This window comes from Momordica charantia (genome assembly GCF_013281855.1).
Source record: "Momordica charantia cultivar OHB3-1 chromosome 1 unlocalized genomic scaffold, Mcharantia_2.0 BLBB01000001.1, whole genome shotgun sequence".
NCBI classification, from domain to species: domain Eukaryota; kingdom Viridiplantae; phylum Streptophyta; class Magnoliopsida; order Cucurbitales; family Cucurbitaceae; genus Momordica; species Momordica charantia.
Genome location: NW_028275157.1, coordinates 507,489 through 523,905, shown reverse-complemented (window position 1 = coordinate 523,905; position 16,417 = coordinate 507,489). Strand labels below are relative to the sequence as shown.

At 37.2% G+C, this 16,417-nt stretch overlaps 1 protein-coding gene across 1 annotated transcript; it reads right to left on the bottom strand.

The window, feature by feature from the left end:
* Positions 1 to 466: 466 nt before the first annotated feature.
* On the bottom strand, positions 467 to 9,039 carry LOC111017817 (uncharacterized). The gene is made up of 6 exons (XM_022293694.2): positions 8,689 to 9,039; positions 7,476 to 7,620; positions 7,048 to 7,308; positions 2,252 to 2,333; positions 1,031 to 1,227; positions 467 to 922 (listed from the first exon to the last, which is right to left on the bottom strand). The coding sequence occupies exons 1-6, from the start codon at positions 8,904 to 8,906 to the stop codon at positions 623 to 625; spliced, it is 1,203 nt and encodes a 400-aa protein (XP_022149386.1). The 5' UTR covers positions 8,907 to 9,039; the 3' UTR covers positions 467 to 622.
* Positions 9,040 to 16,417: the final 7,378 nt, after the last annotated feature.

The following is a 16,417-nucleotide window of genomic DNA, read 5'->3' as shown; positions in this document are numbered from 1 at the left end:
AGAACAGAAATTTGATCCGTTTCTTTGTTGGGCCAAGGAAGAATTGCCCAAGGTTGACCTAATTACACCACCCTCACTTGAAAAATTGTATTGTGTCATATAGAATGATTCTTAGAAATACATCTTAGAAATACATTTTTTTTTAGTACAACATGTGAGATGAAAGTCGAACTCACAACCTCTTGACTGGAAATACATACCAATTACCGCTGAATTATGCTCGCTTTGACGATATCTTTTATTTTTTATGTTCGATAACATGAGAAAAGGAATTTGAACTTATATGACCTTACAATTTCATATTCCAAACAATTTGAATCAATAATATTCTTAAAGTATTAGTTACAAATTTCTTAAACTCATTTCTCTAGCCAATCTTAGCACAAAATTAAACAAAACCAGATTTGTATAATATAAAGATAAAACTGAGTCTATGAGGTTAGTTTCACGAATGTTGAAAAGAAGATTCTAAACCAAGTGACCATAGAGATAATAGATCACTTTTAACCTTTAATGACAAATTAAGCATATGATGTATAACAAAAATTAAACAGTCCCTACTCTGTACAGCAAATTTTCCACTGGTAATTTCTTTGAAAGAAAATTAAAATCATAGCCTAAACTATGTTATACAATTACGGCTCTCTATTTCACCTCTTGGTGCATTTGCTCGCTTACTTAGCTTTGTAAGAATATATGCCATCACAACTTTGGCACCGAGACTAGAGTGACCCCGCGATAGGCAGATCGCACCACCAAGTAGAAGCAAACCTTTCGCCACCTGTTTTTTCGATGCCTTCGAGAATTTTCTCCCCCCCAAAGAATTTTGTCCACAGGACTCGGCCTCAAACTCGGACTCGGTTCTTACAGTGTTTACTGCTTTAGAGATCATGCCATTCATGTCCTCAATTCCATCTGGAACCTGTATGTACCAAAAAATGTCCGTCATACTATGCAAACTAACAAAACAGTTAAGTACATACACTTTGATAAATCAGCAAAATAAACAAGACCAAACTGTAACATTAACCTTCTTAATCAGAGTAACTGCAGTGACAAGTGAACTTGACAGAGGTTTATCGGTTAGAGCGTAGTTGCGTAAAGCTTTATCCATTTTACATACAAAGCTCCAGATGCCCTTTGCAAATGCAAGTTTTGCCATCTCCACATTCAAACCAGCATCTTCTTGGTGCAGCATACTGATCTCACATGCATTTCTGCCGGATACTGCAATTAAAATTTTCGGAAACCATTAGGATAAGTAGTTGAGCACTCGAGTACAGAAAAAAAATCTTGTACAATGTACACGAATAGCTAGCTTAGCTTATAATTACATTTTGCAAATTCCCCATTATTCATGAGTCCTCAAGAAAGCTTCAATATGATTTCACATTTCAAAAAGTGATGTTTTAGTCTTTGAATTCTAAAAAATAGTTTACAGCACTTCTTCGGGTAAGATAAGATAACGAAAAACTGACTGATTTTATTTTATTAAATATATAATATTAGCACAGAGAAACGAAAGGTTTAGACCTGACCTATATCCATCACAAGAACTTCCAACGGAAACAAAGGAAAGAAACCAAGGCAAAACCATTTCTGTCTTCCTCATTAATCAAACCCACTACTTTCTTATCATTACAATTTACAAACACATTTCCGACAAAAGCTCTCATGCTTTCTTGCTGTAGAGAAGAGGAGATTTTATAAGCTTGTGTTATTTGAGTGTTTAATTTTTGTTTAAATTCTTTTTCAGTCTTTAGTAAATTAACAAAATTGACTTAATTAAAAAAATTTCCATGTGAGCAATAAGGAAAATATAAAATCAATTGCTGCAAATGTCAATGTTAACACAATTAATGTTAAAAGATTAATAAAAATATATATATATATATATATATATATCCAATCACCTTTCCTTGACAGTAGAAAGAAATGTTGGGAGCAAATAGAAACTTTCTTGAGAAGTAAGCAAAAGGGGACTAAAAGATAGTTTGCCCTAATATTTTCAAATAAAGCCCTATCGAGAAAAGAAACGTTACTTAACCATTTATAACCTCCAAGACAGCATAACAAATTAGGAACAGAACTTTTTTCAAACATAATCTATACCTCATTTCTGATGACCTTTTGAGTAATTAACAATATGCAATTGGATTTGGAGTTTCTTTGATAGAATATGCAATGTTCATAGGTGAAATAAAAAACGATTGACCATAAAAAAGCAACAAGAAAAATGGTAGCCACTTGCCTCTCCTGATTCGCCAACCAGATCTGAAAAACGTCACTCGGACATACTTCTTTTGTTGTGGTGCCGAAGGATGTTCGCATTCCTGCCAAAAGTCATTCCCAAGGAAATAAACTAAGTAGTGACAAAAAGTAGCTTGAAACAATTAGACATTGAATCCAGAAATACCAATACAAGATTCACAATCTCCTAGTTTTTGCAAACTTCCGAGAGGAAAAAGACATTAATTACGAAATTTGGTGTCAATTTTGAACATCTTCCTTTATTCTCAAATCCTAATATAGACTAAGCGAATTGAAAATTGGGAGGGATTCTTATTTTCCTTTTCTAATATAGAAGCCAATTAGGAAGACTTCAAAATCTCCTTGGCTTTGAATGGGGGTTGTCACTTTTCTTCCTCGTAAATTTGTCCTTGATTATATTTAGTTTAAAAAAAAAAGCACTCATAATGTAAGTGTTGGTGCATCATTGAGGGCCAGCTCACTTAATCAATTTTATTTTTATTTTATTTTTTTGTTTTATTATTATTTTTTATTCAATTCCTTATTAATTCTTTGTCCTTTATCGTATGTAAATAATTTTTTCATTTGCTTATTTCTCACATGTCCATCTTGTTTCTAACCTAAATTCCATTATTTTTCTAATCTACTTCTCTAAATATCCTCTGTTACCCCACTATTAATAATAGTTAGTTTTTATTTACAAGAAACCGAACTTTTCATTCAGACAAATGAAAACAGAAACACATAGACAAGGGCATACAAAAACAAAAGCCTAGAAGGAGGAGCCCTACCTAAAGAAAGGGCTTCCAATCCAAAAGAATAAAACCTAACTAATGATTACAAAACAAATTCGAAACAGATCCCCAAAAAGAGACATTAAACCTAATGAGATCCCAAATAGACTCCCTATCTCTCTCCACCCCTAAATATTCTGTTTTTTCTCTCCAACCAAATCCCCGCAAAATCGCAAAGAAACAACCCTGCCACAAAAAACTCCCTCTCTCTCTAAAAAAAGGGAAACAAAAGCACTTCCTCCATCATAGCCCCCCAATCTCTTTGATGAACCCAAGTCATCGCAAAAATCTCAAAGAACCGGCCCCAAATATCCTTGGAAAACTGACAATGTCATAAGATGTGATCAAGATATTCTGAATCCTACTTGCAAAGAACACGTCATTGCGGCCCCAAACAGGAAGAAGGCCGCTTCTGAATATGATCCAGGGTGTTGACTTTTCCAAGTAAGACATGCCACACGAAAAACTTGATCTTCTTCGAAATTTTCACTTTCCAAAGTGAGGCAAACACTGAGGTAGCGGGGGAAGAATAGTGGAACACAAAAGCTTAAGAAAGGAACTACAAGAGAAACCCTTGGACGGACTAAGGGACCAGGCACAAAAATCCTTCCTATCACGAAAGAAAAGAGCTGATGGAACAACTCAGCCGCTTCCCGAGACTCTTTGTCAGTCAAAGACCGACAGAGGCCTAAGGAAATAGACAACCCTTCCCCCCTAAAATCTAGCACATGAATGCAACCTCCTATCCAATAAGAGAAGAAGACGAGGAAATAAAGAACAAAGAGGCCTTCCCCCACCAAAAGGTCCTCCTAGAAATAGATGTCACGACCATCGCCAACCACACAAGACAAAAATTGGGAGAAGAAAAGAAAACCGGAGGAAATAGTGTTCTAGGGGTTATTAGCGCAAACCTTAAGCCCTCCGTCTAAGACCCAATCAAAAGGGTGCGGCCAATACTTGCTCACCATAATCCTCCATCACAAAGCACTAGACTCTTGGAAGAACCGCCACAACCATTTAGCCAAAAGCGCATCATTTCTACGTCTCAAGTTCCCAATGCCCAAACCTCCAGCCTCTCACAGCTTGGAAACCACCCCCCAATTAACTAAGTGAATTCCACCCCCTTGTCCACCACCTCCACAAGAAATCTCTCATTATTCTTCCAAACACTTACAAACAACCACAAGGGCTTTAGAACAGAGAAGTAGTATGTCGGAAACCCAATTAAAGTTGCTTGAATAAACATTAATCTCCCTCCTTTAGAAAAAAAAGCTTTTTTTCCACAGGGACAGACGCTTCTAAATCTTCTCCAACACTGAGGCCTAGAAGGGAAGGGTCTTAGGATTATGCCCCAAAAGAAGACCCAAATATGATGTCAGGAAAACACTCACTTCGTACCGGACCGAGGAAGCCCACAATGTAGAAGCTTAAAGGAATCGCCGAACTCTTGCCTCTATTAATCTTGAGCCCCGAGATAGACTCAAAACACGACAACAGGATGTTCAAGTTACTAAAGGAGGCTTCCTTCCCCGCACAGAATAGGAAAGTATCATCAGCAAACTGAAGATGGAAGAGACTTGTCCTATCTCTTCCCACAACAAAACCCCTTATCCACACCTGAAGAGACCAATTTGCTCAAAATATCCACCACGAGGATGAAGAGAAACGGGGATAGAGGGTCTCCTTGGCTCAGACCCTTGTGGCTTGAATCTTTCCCCTAGGTCTCCCATTAAGCAGGACAAAAAAGTTGACCGACCGTAAATAGTTCCAAATCCAAGATCTCCACTCAGAGCCAAAACCATTCTTCCCTAACACTTTATCCAGAAAGCTCCAGTTGACATAATCATAAGCTTTTTCAAAGTGTAGCTTAAAAATGATACCTTCCTGCTTTATTTTCCTCTAGTCCTCAATTGCCTCATTGGCAATGAGCACCTTATCCAGAATTTGCCTCCCAGCATCCCTTTACTGTTGCTTTAATAACATTTACAAAGGCTGGATTACAGGGGTTCACAGCCCAACCTCTCCTATGGGCAGGGAGGATTTCTAGCACGAGAAGTCGAGGGGTGGCAGAGTTACTAAAAGTATGCGGTCCTTTAACTCTCTAATCAACAATCTGAATCTGGTTGACATTCCTATGAAGAACGGGTTGTTTACGTGCTCTAGCGGTAGAGACAACTCTGGCAACTAGAACGGATAGGTTCCTCATTTCTCAAGCCTAGTCCTTGGCTTACCAAGATGTGTCTTTAACAAGACTTTCTCGTACTACTTCAGACCATTTTCCCCTTGCTCTAAGCTTCGGAGCTCAGAAATGAGGGCCAACTCCTTTCAAATTTGAGAATATGTGGCTTGATCATCCCTCCTTTTTGATGAATTTCAAGGATTGGTGGGAAGCTCTTCGACCCTTGGGCTGGTCCGGTTTTGCCTTCATGGACAGGCTTAGAAGCATAAAACAGATTATGCAAAGATGAAACAGAGAGGTTTTTGGTCTTATAGGCAGGGAGAAAGGTTCCCTTCAGCAAGAGCTTGATCAAATTGATAAGCAAGAAGATATAGGGCTGCTGGATGCTTCTTTGAACCAGAGAAGGAACTTGGGTATGTTACCTCTTTGCCAAAGGCTTATGGTGGTTTAGGGCTCGGCTGCTTCAGACAACAAATGCTACCCTTCTTTATAAATGGTTGTGGAGGTTCTCGACCGAAAAGCATGCTCTTTGGAGGTGCATCATTGCTAGCATTTATGGTGAGGAGCTCTATGGGTGGGTTACCCTTCCCCCAAAAGGAAAGGTAAATGGGAGGCCTTGGGTTGAAATTGCCAAATATAGCCCTTCTTTCCTTAACTTCGTTCGTTTTAAGGCAAATGATGGACATAGAATTAGCTTCTGGAAAAATGCGCGGCTGTCCGACACCCCTCTGTGCTTTCTTTATTCGGAGCTATATCAAATTTCAACTAAGCAGGAGGCTTCAGTGGCAGATTGCTGGGTTGATGAGCTTGGAGATTGGAACTTGGGTTTCAGAAGGGGCAGGGGTGAGGACAATATCTTATGGACTCGAGATAATTCACAGACTTTCTCCACCAAGTCTGTTTTCATGTGATTAACTACTCACTCTCTCAAGATTAAAGATTCCTTGATTACGTTGATTTGGAAGTTTTCCTGCCCAAAGAAAATCAAAGTTTTTTTTTGGGTAGTTTAGCCCTCAAAAGCCTAAACACCTACGAGGTTCTGCAAAAAAAAGCTTCCCACCTGGGGTATTTCGCCCTCAACGTGCTGCTTTTGTTTTCGGGCACCTGGAAGTCTATACCACATCTTATTACATTGTAAAATCATCTCTCTTTCTTGGTCCTTCTTGTTTAATGTGTTCGACCTTCATAGCTGCATGCCCAGTTCTGCAGAAGAATGGACCCTTAGGCTTTACGGGGTGGGATGTTCAGAGGTAAAGCTAAAATTCTCTGGGGCTGTGCAGTAAGAGTTTTGATGTGGAGCATTTGGAAGGAAAGGAACAATCAAATCCTGAATAATAGACATATGTCTCTTGATTCTTTCTGTAATGTTGAACAAATTCTAGTGTCTTCTTGGTGTTTAAACTTCAGGAATTCTTTTCGTAACTACAGTCTTGCCATGCTCATTCGTGACTGGAAAGCAGCTCTACACTAAGGTGGGGGCTTTCTCACCCCCAGCCTTTAGGCTTTACACGGTTCTTTCTATACAAAGTTTATGTTTCTTATAAAAAAAATATATATGTACAGGGTTCTTTCTATACAAAGTTTCTGTTTCTTATAAAAATATATATATATATAAATCTTTGGAAACCAGAAGCCAAGTGATAGAGAGATTCGTAATACAATGCAATCCTCTTGGATATGAACCTCAATATAGTGAGCTGTGCTTGTTTGAGTCTTTGAGAAATGAGAATCATCAAAACAATATCAATGGAATAAATACATACTTTCTTGTTATGTGCATGTGCGTTAGTGTGTGTGTTGCAGGCAAAGTATTAAAATCAGTACCTTGGTAAAGCAGTAAAACGTTTCATCTTTCCCCTCCCACAATCTCCATGATAGAATATACTCCCTGGGCATCAATAAAGGAAACTTTTTTAAGGTGCGACCGACTTCAATTCCACTGATTTCATCCACTTGTAGCTGCTCGTGCATAAGTATGGTATTGTCCCACTGTTTTCTAAAATCACTGTCCATGTAGAAGTCTCTCAACAATTTAGGACAGCAATTTTCAAATATTGTCACACTCAAGTATTTCAAGGGACCATCCTGCAACAAGATCAATATTTGACCAACCCGATCTCAGAAAATCATTAACTTCACAAAGCAAATAAGCAAAGAACTCCCAGATTTTACAAATAGAATAATAAAAGTAGTTCATAAAAAGATCAAAATCTCATTCCACACATGAACATAAGGACATAGGGGATGAGAACCTTAGGCTTGCAGCATTTAGCACTGTATGAAAGAAGATTATTACTTTTTTCTACTACACTTTCCCATTTCTCATTCTCATTGAGCTTTCCATCCAAGTTATCCAATAAAGACTTCAAATCTGTATCTGATATAGCCTCCGTAATTCTGCACAAATAAGATGATCTTCAAAATCACTTAACTGCTAGCAAAACGAAGGTGATGTAATGATAATATCTCAAATCCATAATATTCAAACATAGTCGACATACTTCACATCATAAGAACATGTTTTCATTTACAAATTCAATAAGTGAAATGAAAGCTTTTTCGTTTTCTGGTTTTTTCCTTTTTTTTTATTAAGAAAAATGAAATTACAATCAACCTTATCATGGGGAATGGAGGGAAAATATATGATAACTATGGAAAGGTGTGATAATTTACACCAAGATAAAGCGAAAAAGAAAAGGGTGTCTAAGAAGCTATCGAAGCTTGTCCCTTATCTTAAAAAATGCGGCCATTCCTCATTGTCCATGTTGACCAAAAGAAAGCTTTGATGATGTTGATCCATAAGGTTTTCTTTCCTTTCTTAAATGGGTGTCCAGTTAGAACCATAGCTATAAGGGTGAAAGGATCCCCTGGAAGCACTACAGACCAATTGAAGGTGTGTAAAATGTGGTCCCAAAAGAGCTTAGCATGAGTGCAAGTGATAAAACAAATTACTTAGAGATTGTGATGCTTTTTCACATAATGGGCACCATCCTAGGAAGATGATCGTGTTTAAGCACCGGTGACTCAATTCCCATAAGAACTTAACCTTTTATGGGCATTTGTTTTTGTTCCATGCAAGGCAAGCTGTAGGGAGAGAGATTTTGTACTTTCTAATAAAACTTCCAGGATGAAGAGTCAAGGGAATCCAGACCTCCTTCCTTGTCTGATTTAAGCAGCTGATATCTACCTCAGTCCTGAGTTTTGAATAGGAGAGAGGAAAAGAGTTTCCTATTGCAGCTCGCTCCTCAATTACCCTTCAGAAGCAGTAACAACTAAAAGAATTCCGGTCAATTTCCGAGCAAAGACCTTCTTTTTCCAATCTCATGGCAAGCATCGATTGTAAGATTCTCAACAAAACGTACCCAGTGAGTGAAAGTACAAATTGGCAGAGTAAAAGCAAGAATCATGAAGAAAAAGTGAAAAATGACAAGAGAGAGAGAGAGAGAGAGAGAAAAGAAACGCAACTGTGGAGGAGGCGAAGGAGAGGCGTCGTGGGCATCAGCGAGGAGTGGGAGAGGAGGCGAGGTTCGGAAGCGGGAGAGAAGGGAAGAGAAGAGATGACAAATTGAAATGAAGAGGAGAACCAAAAGGGTGCCCCAAGTACCGTAAAAGCTCCCTCGCCAAAGATCCTCCGATGTACCCTCCAATATTCCAATTCCAATTCCAATTCCATTTCCAGCCATCTTCTATCATACAGTCAATCAATCAACACGCTTGCCCTCTCTTTGCTTCTCCCGCTTTGCCACCACAAACAAACGGATTCTCTCTCAGTCAGTCTTATCCCTGACGTGTGTTCCAAGTTTCGAAACTCACAATCTCCTTTCTTTTTTCTTTTCAATACTTAATTTTGTGGACAATTGGGCTAAATGCCCAACTACCAAAAAATTGGGTGCACAACCAAATCGACCAAATCCAACTCAATTTTTTATTTTAAATTTTTAGTTTATTTTTCAAAGCGATCGTAGTTTAGCGGTAATTGACATATCTCAAATTAAAAGATTGTGAGTTTAATTCTCCACCTCGACATGTTATAATCTATCTTTCTCTAAAATCTAGCATCTGAGACCAAGAAAGATACATATGACAAGATCGAAACAGAAAAAGATTCACATTTCATCCTTGTTTTTTTTTTTGTTTCTTTATTCATCTTTGGTATGTGCAGGAAGAAATTGATTAAAAAATTTTCAATTTGTCATGAGATGAAGAATGAGAAAGAGAAATAATAATGGAAGAGAAAAAAAAGTGAAATGAAAGATAGAACGGGCAATATGTAATTTGACACGAAGTGGGTAGAAAATATAAGTTTTGTGTTTTAGTAATTTCCATTTTTTTTTAGGATAGAATTGATTTTTACATCTCTCCTCAAAATCCAAGTTTTCTATATTTTTTTCTTATATCATCTCGTTGTCTCCTCTCTCCTCTCTATTCTTTCCCTCTCTTCCCAATCTTCTTCTTCTCTCTTCTCTCTTTTCACAATCTTTCGAAATGATTTGCATATGAAATAGAGGGAAATTTTGAAATTTTACGTATATGGTTTTTCCCAACTTTCTATCACTCTCTCTCTTTTAAAAGAAAATTTTAACTTTCCATCCTCTTCTCCTCTCTTCCCAAAAAGATATTTTATAGATTTCAAAAACTTTCCCTCTCCCCTCTTCTTTCTTCACCCAAAATGAAAATTTTCCTCTTTCTCTCTTCCCAAAATGTAAATTTCCATATTTTTTTTCCTCTTTATTCCCAATGTTCCGTACTTTTGCAATTTGCTGCAACAAAAACCAAAAAAAAAAAAAACAAAAACAAAAAGAAATTGCAACGCTTTCAAATTCAAATTTAAAATTTAATCAAATTATGCGGAAGTAATATATCTCTCCTTTAATCTCATCTCACCCATCATTTTAAATATGATTCGGATTCAAATTTAAAATCTAATCTCATTATCGTGAAAGTAATATCTCTCATTTAATTTCTCCTCTAATTTTAATTATAACTGAAATTAAAATTTAAAAATTAATCCAATTATGTGAAAGTAAAATATATATATATATATATTATATATCTCATTTTTCCTACACCAAAAATTTGCCTCATTTTCGTTCTTCTCTCCCCCTTTTCCCCAATCATGAAGCTATAATTTTTTCGACTGAAGCTCGCTCCTGGCAGAATCGGCTTTGTCAATCTCGGCTCGGTCAGATATCGATCTCACTCTCGCTCTTACTTGGGGAAAGAGATTACACCAACGATGTCAACCTATCGTAGAGAGGATCGAGACAGTGTCGGTGGCGGCCAAACTAGGTGGTTTGTAAGGAGAACTTAGGCAGGACGTAAGGTTTTTAGAGGGGGAAAGAAAAACATCAGAGAGAGAAAAAAACAAAAAAAAAAAAAGCCTATTTTTGGAAGGAAAGGGTGGGGACTAGGGTATTTAGGTTGGAAAAAAGCTGTAACTAATCCGTGCAGTTTTTAAAAATTTTTTGGTGTCGTAAAATTCTACAAATACTCTATGAATATTTTTGTTCTTATTTAAGAAATTGTTATACAAAGAGATAATATCTCAAATTGTTCAAATTTTTCTAAATTATAATATATTGAGAGAGAGGAGGGCACTTGAAAATATGGCAAAAATTTTTAGTAAAATATGCAAAATAGCAACTACATTTAGTTTTTTCAATATAATATTTTTTTTTCAAAAAAAATAGAGGTCCATTTGTAAAATTACAAATTCACCCTTTAATATATCTAATATATATCTGCAATATATCTGACCACTGATGTATATATCTGATATACTACTGATATAATAATGATATACAATTGATTTACTTATAATATAACTATGATATCTACTGAACTTCTAACATGTCTTACCACTGATATACGTATGATAACCATTGATTTACCACGTTGATACAATAAATATATATGTGATACGTATTAGATATGTCTCTAATTTACCATTGATATACAAATGATATACCACTGATATAACTATGGTATCTACTTATATAACTTCTTATACCATTATATGATCTACCACTAATATAACACTGATATATACTTAATATGATTCTAATTTACCACTTATATACCTTTGATATAACCCATTATATCTACTAACATAACTATGATATATGTGTATTGATATCATACTATTATATCTAATATATTTTTCAGATGAAAACAATGATGCAAGATTTTTTATTTTTTATTTTTGAAATATAAAATTATATAAAAGGTTTATGTGAACCATGCACGTCCAAAAAGACAAGTTAAAATTTTGATATACTTTATAATAGTTGATATCACTTATATTTAGTATCTAATTAATATTAAAATCGAATAAATAATAGTGATATAGTAATCAACATTATTGATAATATTAGTATATTAATCAACAAATTGAAATGATAATCTAGAATTTAAACAGCTGATATACCTTATATTTAGTATATCAGTTGCAAATATATTTAGTAAATCAGTTGGAAATATATTTAGTACATCATAAATATAAGTACATCAAATATATATATATATTATATGTATAATACGTATAATACGTATCAGTGGTATATCTGATAATGTATATCACGATACATCTGATACTACATATTAGGGGTACATCGAATATATATCGGAAGTATATCAGAGTTACATCAGATGTATATCAGATATATATTTGACGTATGATATATATCAGATATAGATTTGACGTATGATGTACATCAGATATACATCAGATATATCATAAGCGTAAAATTGGAATAATAAAAATTTCGAAAATAAAAATTCAAATGTTTTGCTATATTTGAAAATTTGAAAAGATGGTGACAATTTTTAAAATACATAAAATATTTTTGCTACTCGCTGCGGGAGAAAAGAAGAACAATTAGAGGAAGTGAGAGAAAAAAATGGAGGAGAGAGGGAGAGAGACGGGAAGATAATGAAAAAGAGAGAAAAAGGGAAAAGATGGGAGAGAAGAAGAAGAGAGAGAAATTCAAGAAAAAAGTAATGAGGGACAAATATATAATTTCATACAAAAGTGACGTAAGCAATTGGTTAAAAAAAACCTAAGCTTTATAGGCAACAATCAAATCTACCTTAGAAAGTTAGAAAAATGGAATGGTATTCATGCTGATACTCATTTTGATGTGTCTTTTTTAAAAACTCATGTTTTGTAATTTTTTGCTAACATCACTTTTATGTAAAATTACGCATTTGCCCTGCTTTCAATTTTTTTTTCTTTTCTCACTCTTCTAATGTTCTTATCTCTTTCAAATCCAACATCCAAAAAAATCCCTTTCTCTCTTCTCTCTCCTTCCATTCTTCATCTTCCATATCTTTCTTTCTCTTTCTTTCTCATCCTTCATTCAGGTTTTTTTCCTACTTTTTTTTTTCTCTTCCCATTCATTGCCTTCCTTACTTTTATTTTCTCTCTCTCTCTCTCTCTTTTTTAATTTGTCTGTCCAATATCCACACTTCAAACTCAACAAGCTTCTCGAATATTGTATGCATTTAGCAATATATTCTAGTTAAATTTCTACTTTTCTGCAAATTGCAGGGGTTCATTTCATCTATTTTAATACTTCATCAAGCTTTTTTTTTTTTTAAACTCAGAAGACAAGATCTGTACCCCATATGAATGGAGAAGAAATAACATTGGTACTTTCATGCTCTCTTTCTGCTAACGATTGACATGAACAACAAATATCAAAGAAGAATAGAGTGGCATCAGAGCTCCAACAACACATAAAATGGAGAATTAAAGCAGTTTCCAATAGCTAAAAATCAAAACCCAGTAAAAAAAATTCAGAAAAAGAAAAAAAAAATCCCTTATAATTTCTCTAAACTTGCAGAGAAGTCCCGAAATCAACGAAAAAAATCGTTAATGTTGATCTCTTTCTATCTCTTGCTCTCGGTCAGATCTCAATCGAAAGTGAGAGTGATATGATCATAATTGGCTTCAAGTTCTTGGAACCAAGTCAAGAGAAGAAGATAGCTCCACCGAACTATTGGGTGTGTTGCCCTAAACTCGTAGTTTGTATTTTGTAAAAACAAACGTCTATTTAATAAAGTTTTATTCAATAAATTTGTTGTTGAATCATAGCTTTGCATTGTCCAAAATCCAATAAACTAAACATCCAAGGTTATTTTGATGTAATCGGGACAGCATATATACTGGGTATATAGTTGATATACGGGGTATATATTTGATATACGAGGTATATATTTGATATACCTCTGATATATGAATGAATAATGTTCCGTGAATAACCTAAAGGGTCTATAGTATATGGATAAGGCTGGGTACCTTATCCTGGCAACACTATGGATACGGCCCACTCTGTAAAGGTTACAGACGACTCGATCCAGGTCGTTCGTGTGGAGACATGCGAGTGGGGGTATCCTATACAATGAGTTTATATAAGACCGGACCACGAAATAGGCAATCTTAGATGTAACACCGTTAACTAATAGGTTGCTATTTCTTAGGATGACCAGACAACTCATTCTTAATCCTGAGTGAGTTATGGACTCCTGCCCGTGAGGGCTCGTCCTTTGATCTGTATGGGTGAGAGTGGCCCGAGTCGCCGACTCAACATTCCTACCATTTTGGGAACGAGACCGAGTGGGAGTTGGGAACATAACTTCACAAGATGGAATTCACTCCTTCCTGACTTTAGGGGAGTAGATGAGTGTTCCCTTAAATGCTGACTCCGGGACTTGAACAAGGGGCCCCACCCTCTCATTGGCCGAGAGGGACTTTCGGTTATTGGTTGGACCATAACCAGGTTGTTCATTAGAGGAGCAGTGGTGTTTAAGGAGTAAGATGTAACTCAGGGGTAAAACGGTAATTTGACCCAACTTGAGTTACAAACACTCGTGAAGGATTGACTCGTCATTAATGGTCATATATCCATGGACACGAAAACATTCTGCAGTGAGAAGAGTGCAACTGCGGGTCTTTAGTGGAATGACCCGTAGTTAACGAATCTAGATTAACTCGGTCAATGAGTTTGACCGATTAATCTTGCATCGTTGGAGCTTCGGATTTGTAGGTCCATTAGGTCCTCTTGCTAGCTCATAACGGATAAAACGAGGATCAAGTTTTTGGAAGAATTTGAATTGTTCAAGGGATTATATGTATATTGATACATTATAATATATAGTTAATTGTGAATTAAAACTATATATTATGAGAGATATTATTTGAATGAGATTCAAATAAAATTAATATGAATGAGATTCATATTAAAACTATAGGTTAAAAATAATGTGCATAAGATGTACATTAAAACTATAGGTTATACGACAGAAATGTTTTAGAATATGCTTCTAATTATTATTATATATATTATATATATATTAATATTAATATTAATATTAATATTATTATTAATATTAACTCCCCTGCAAGAAGGGTCAACACCTCCCACTCCCCTGCAAAATTGCAGGGGAGTGGGAGGTGTTGTGACGTGGGGAGTTACCCCACGTCACCCTTTTTCTTCTTCTCCAAGTGTTGGAGAAGGAGTTGAACTGTTTTTTTTTTACAGAACAGTAAAGTGAACTCCCACAATTCTCTCTCAAAATTCTCTCAAACTCTCCCTCTCTTCGATCAAGGTGCTACCACAAGCACGATCCCGAGACCCAAGAAAATAGCGAGGAAGATCCGGTGGTGGTGTTCGAGGGGAACTTACTGAAGAATCGTTCTTCAAAGGTTTGTTTTTCCCTTGTATTTTTCTTCTTTAAAATTCAATTTTGTATCCCGAAAATCAGCAACGAAAATCTGTTTCCGCTCCGGGATTCATATCCCTTCACGAACACAAAACATCTAAAGTGCAACGACACGCCCAACGCATGCGCCCCACACAACGCACGCCATTGTGCCTTGCAGCCTGTCGTGCGCCTCTTACCGGGCTCTAACCTCGCAACATCCATCCGAAGGCGCCAGCGCCCTTGTTGCGTGCCCCTACCGCTCGACAGCCGTGCCACCCACACGCGCGTCTGCCAGTGTTTAGCTCAGCGCACCTATGCTTGCACCCCCACATGCTGCCTCAACTGCGCGCGCCATCCGCCCGCACACGCACGTGCTCTAGACCGCGCATCGCACACGCCCTTGCGCAAGCTCGATTCAGTCGCTTGCTCGCCTACTCCTTCAGCCGCGCACGCCCTTCAGCACTCACGCCCCTCGCTCAACGTACACCACCTGCGCCCCTTCTGCCGCCAGTGCCTACGCGTGCCACTACTTGCCCCAGCGCCTATGCGCGCCCCTGTCTGCCGCACACGCTTGTGTGTCCATGCCTGCCCCAGCGCCAATGTCCGCTGCCACGCCTGCTGCACACGTCCGCGCCTATGCCTGCTCCAGCGCTCATGCACGCCCCTACCTGTCCGCTAACGCCTCACCCCATCAGCGCCTGCGCGCCTTTGCATACCCACCATCACCCCCTCGCGTGCCCGCTGCATGCCCATCAGCGCCCAACGCCAATCTTGCTGACAGCCTCACTCTTGAGCGCCTCTGCACCGTCGCCCATACGCGCGTCTGCCAGCCTCCCTAGCTTGCCTTGCCACGCACTCCCACTCATTTAAGGAAAAGATTTCCTTATTATTTTCTTAGATTATTTAGTGGGATTTGTTTTTGGTTTATTTCTTTTTGAATTATCAATTTTAAATTCACTTTTAGGCAAGTTTATCACTTTTTAGGAATTTATCAATTTTTATTTTTCTTTTTAATTTTGTTAGTTTTCTTTTAAAGGCCATGGGCCTTAGCCTATAAATAGGCTTGTATCCCCATTGTTTGGGACATCTTAGAACCTTTGAATTAAATAAAATTGAGATTGACCGAGTTGAACCAACTATACGATTGGATTCAAGTGGCTTGTGGCTTGGGTAGCTCATACACTTGGGTTGTCGTGTATCAGAGAGCGAGAGCGTTTCGATTCGATGAGATCTCGATCTCGCTCTCGCTTTTGGTTGAGATATGAGTGAGAGCAAGAGTGTGAATGTGACGCCCAACTAGAGAGGAGGGGTACATGAATAAACCAATACCACAGCCGAATGAGAGGGATCCTGAAACCATGGAAGAATGGTCAAGAAAGGCTTAAAAGAATTGATACTCACTACCTATACCAGCAATGTGCACTTTCCTTTTCAGTGGCTTAATCATAAAAACTTCAAAGTTACATGTTGGTCTATAGGGAAAGTCTAT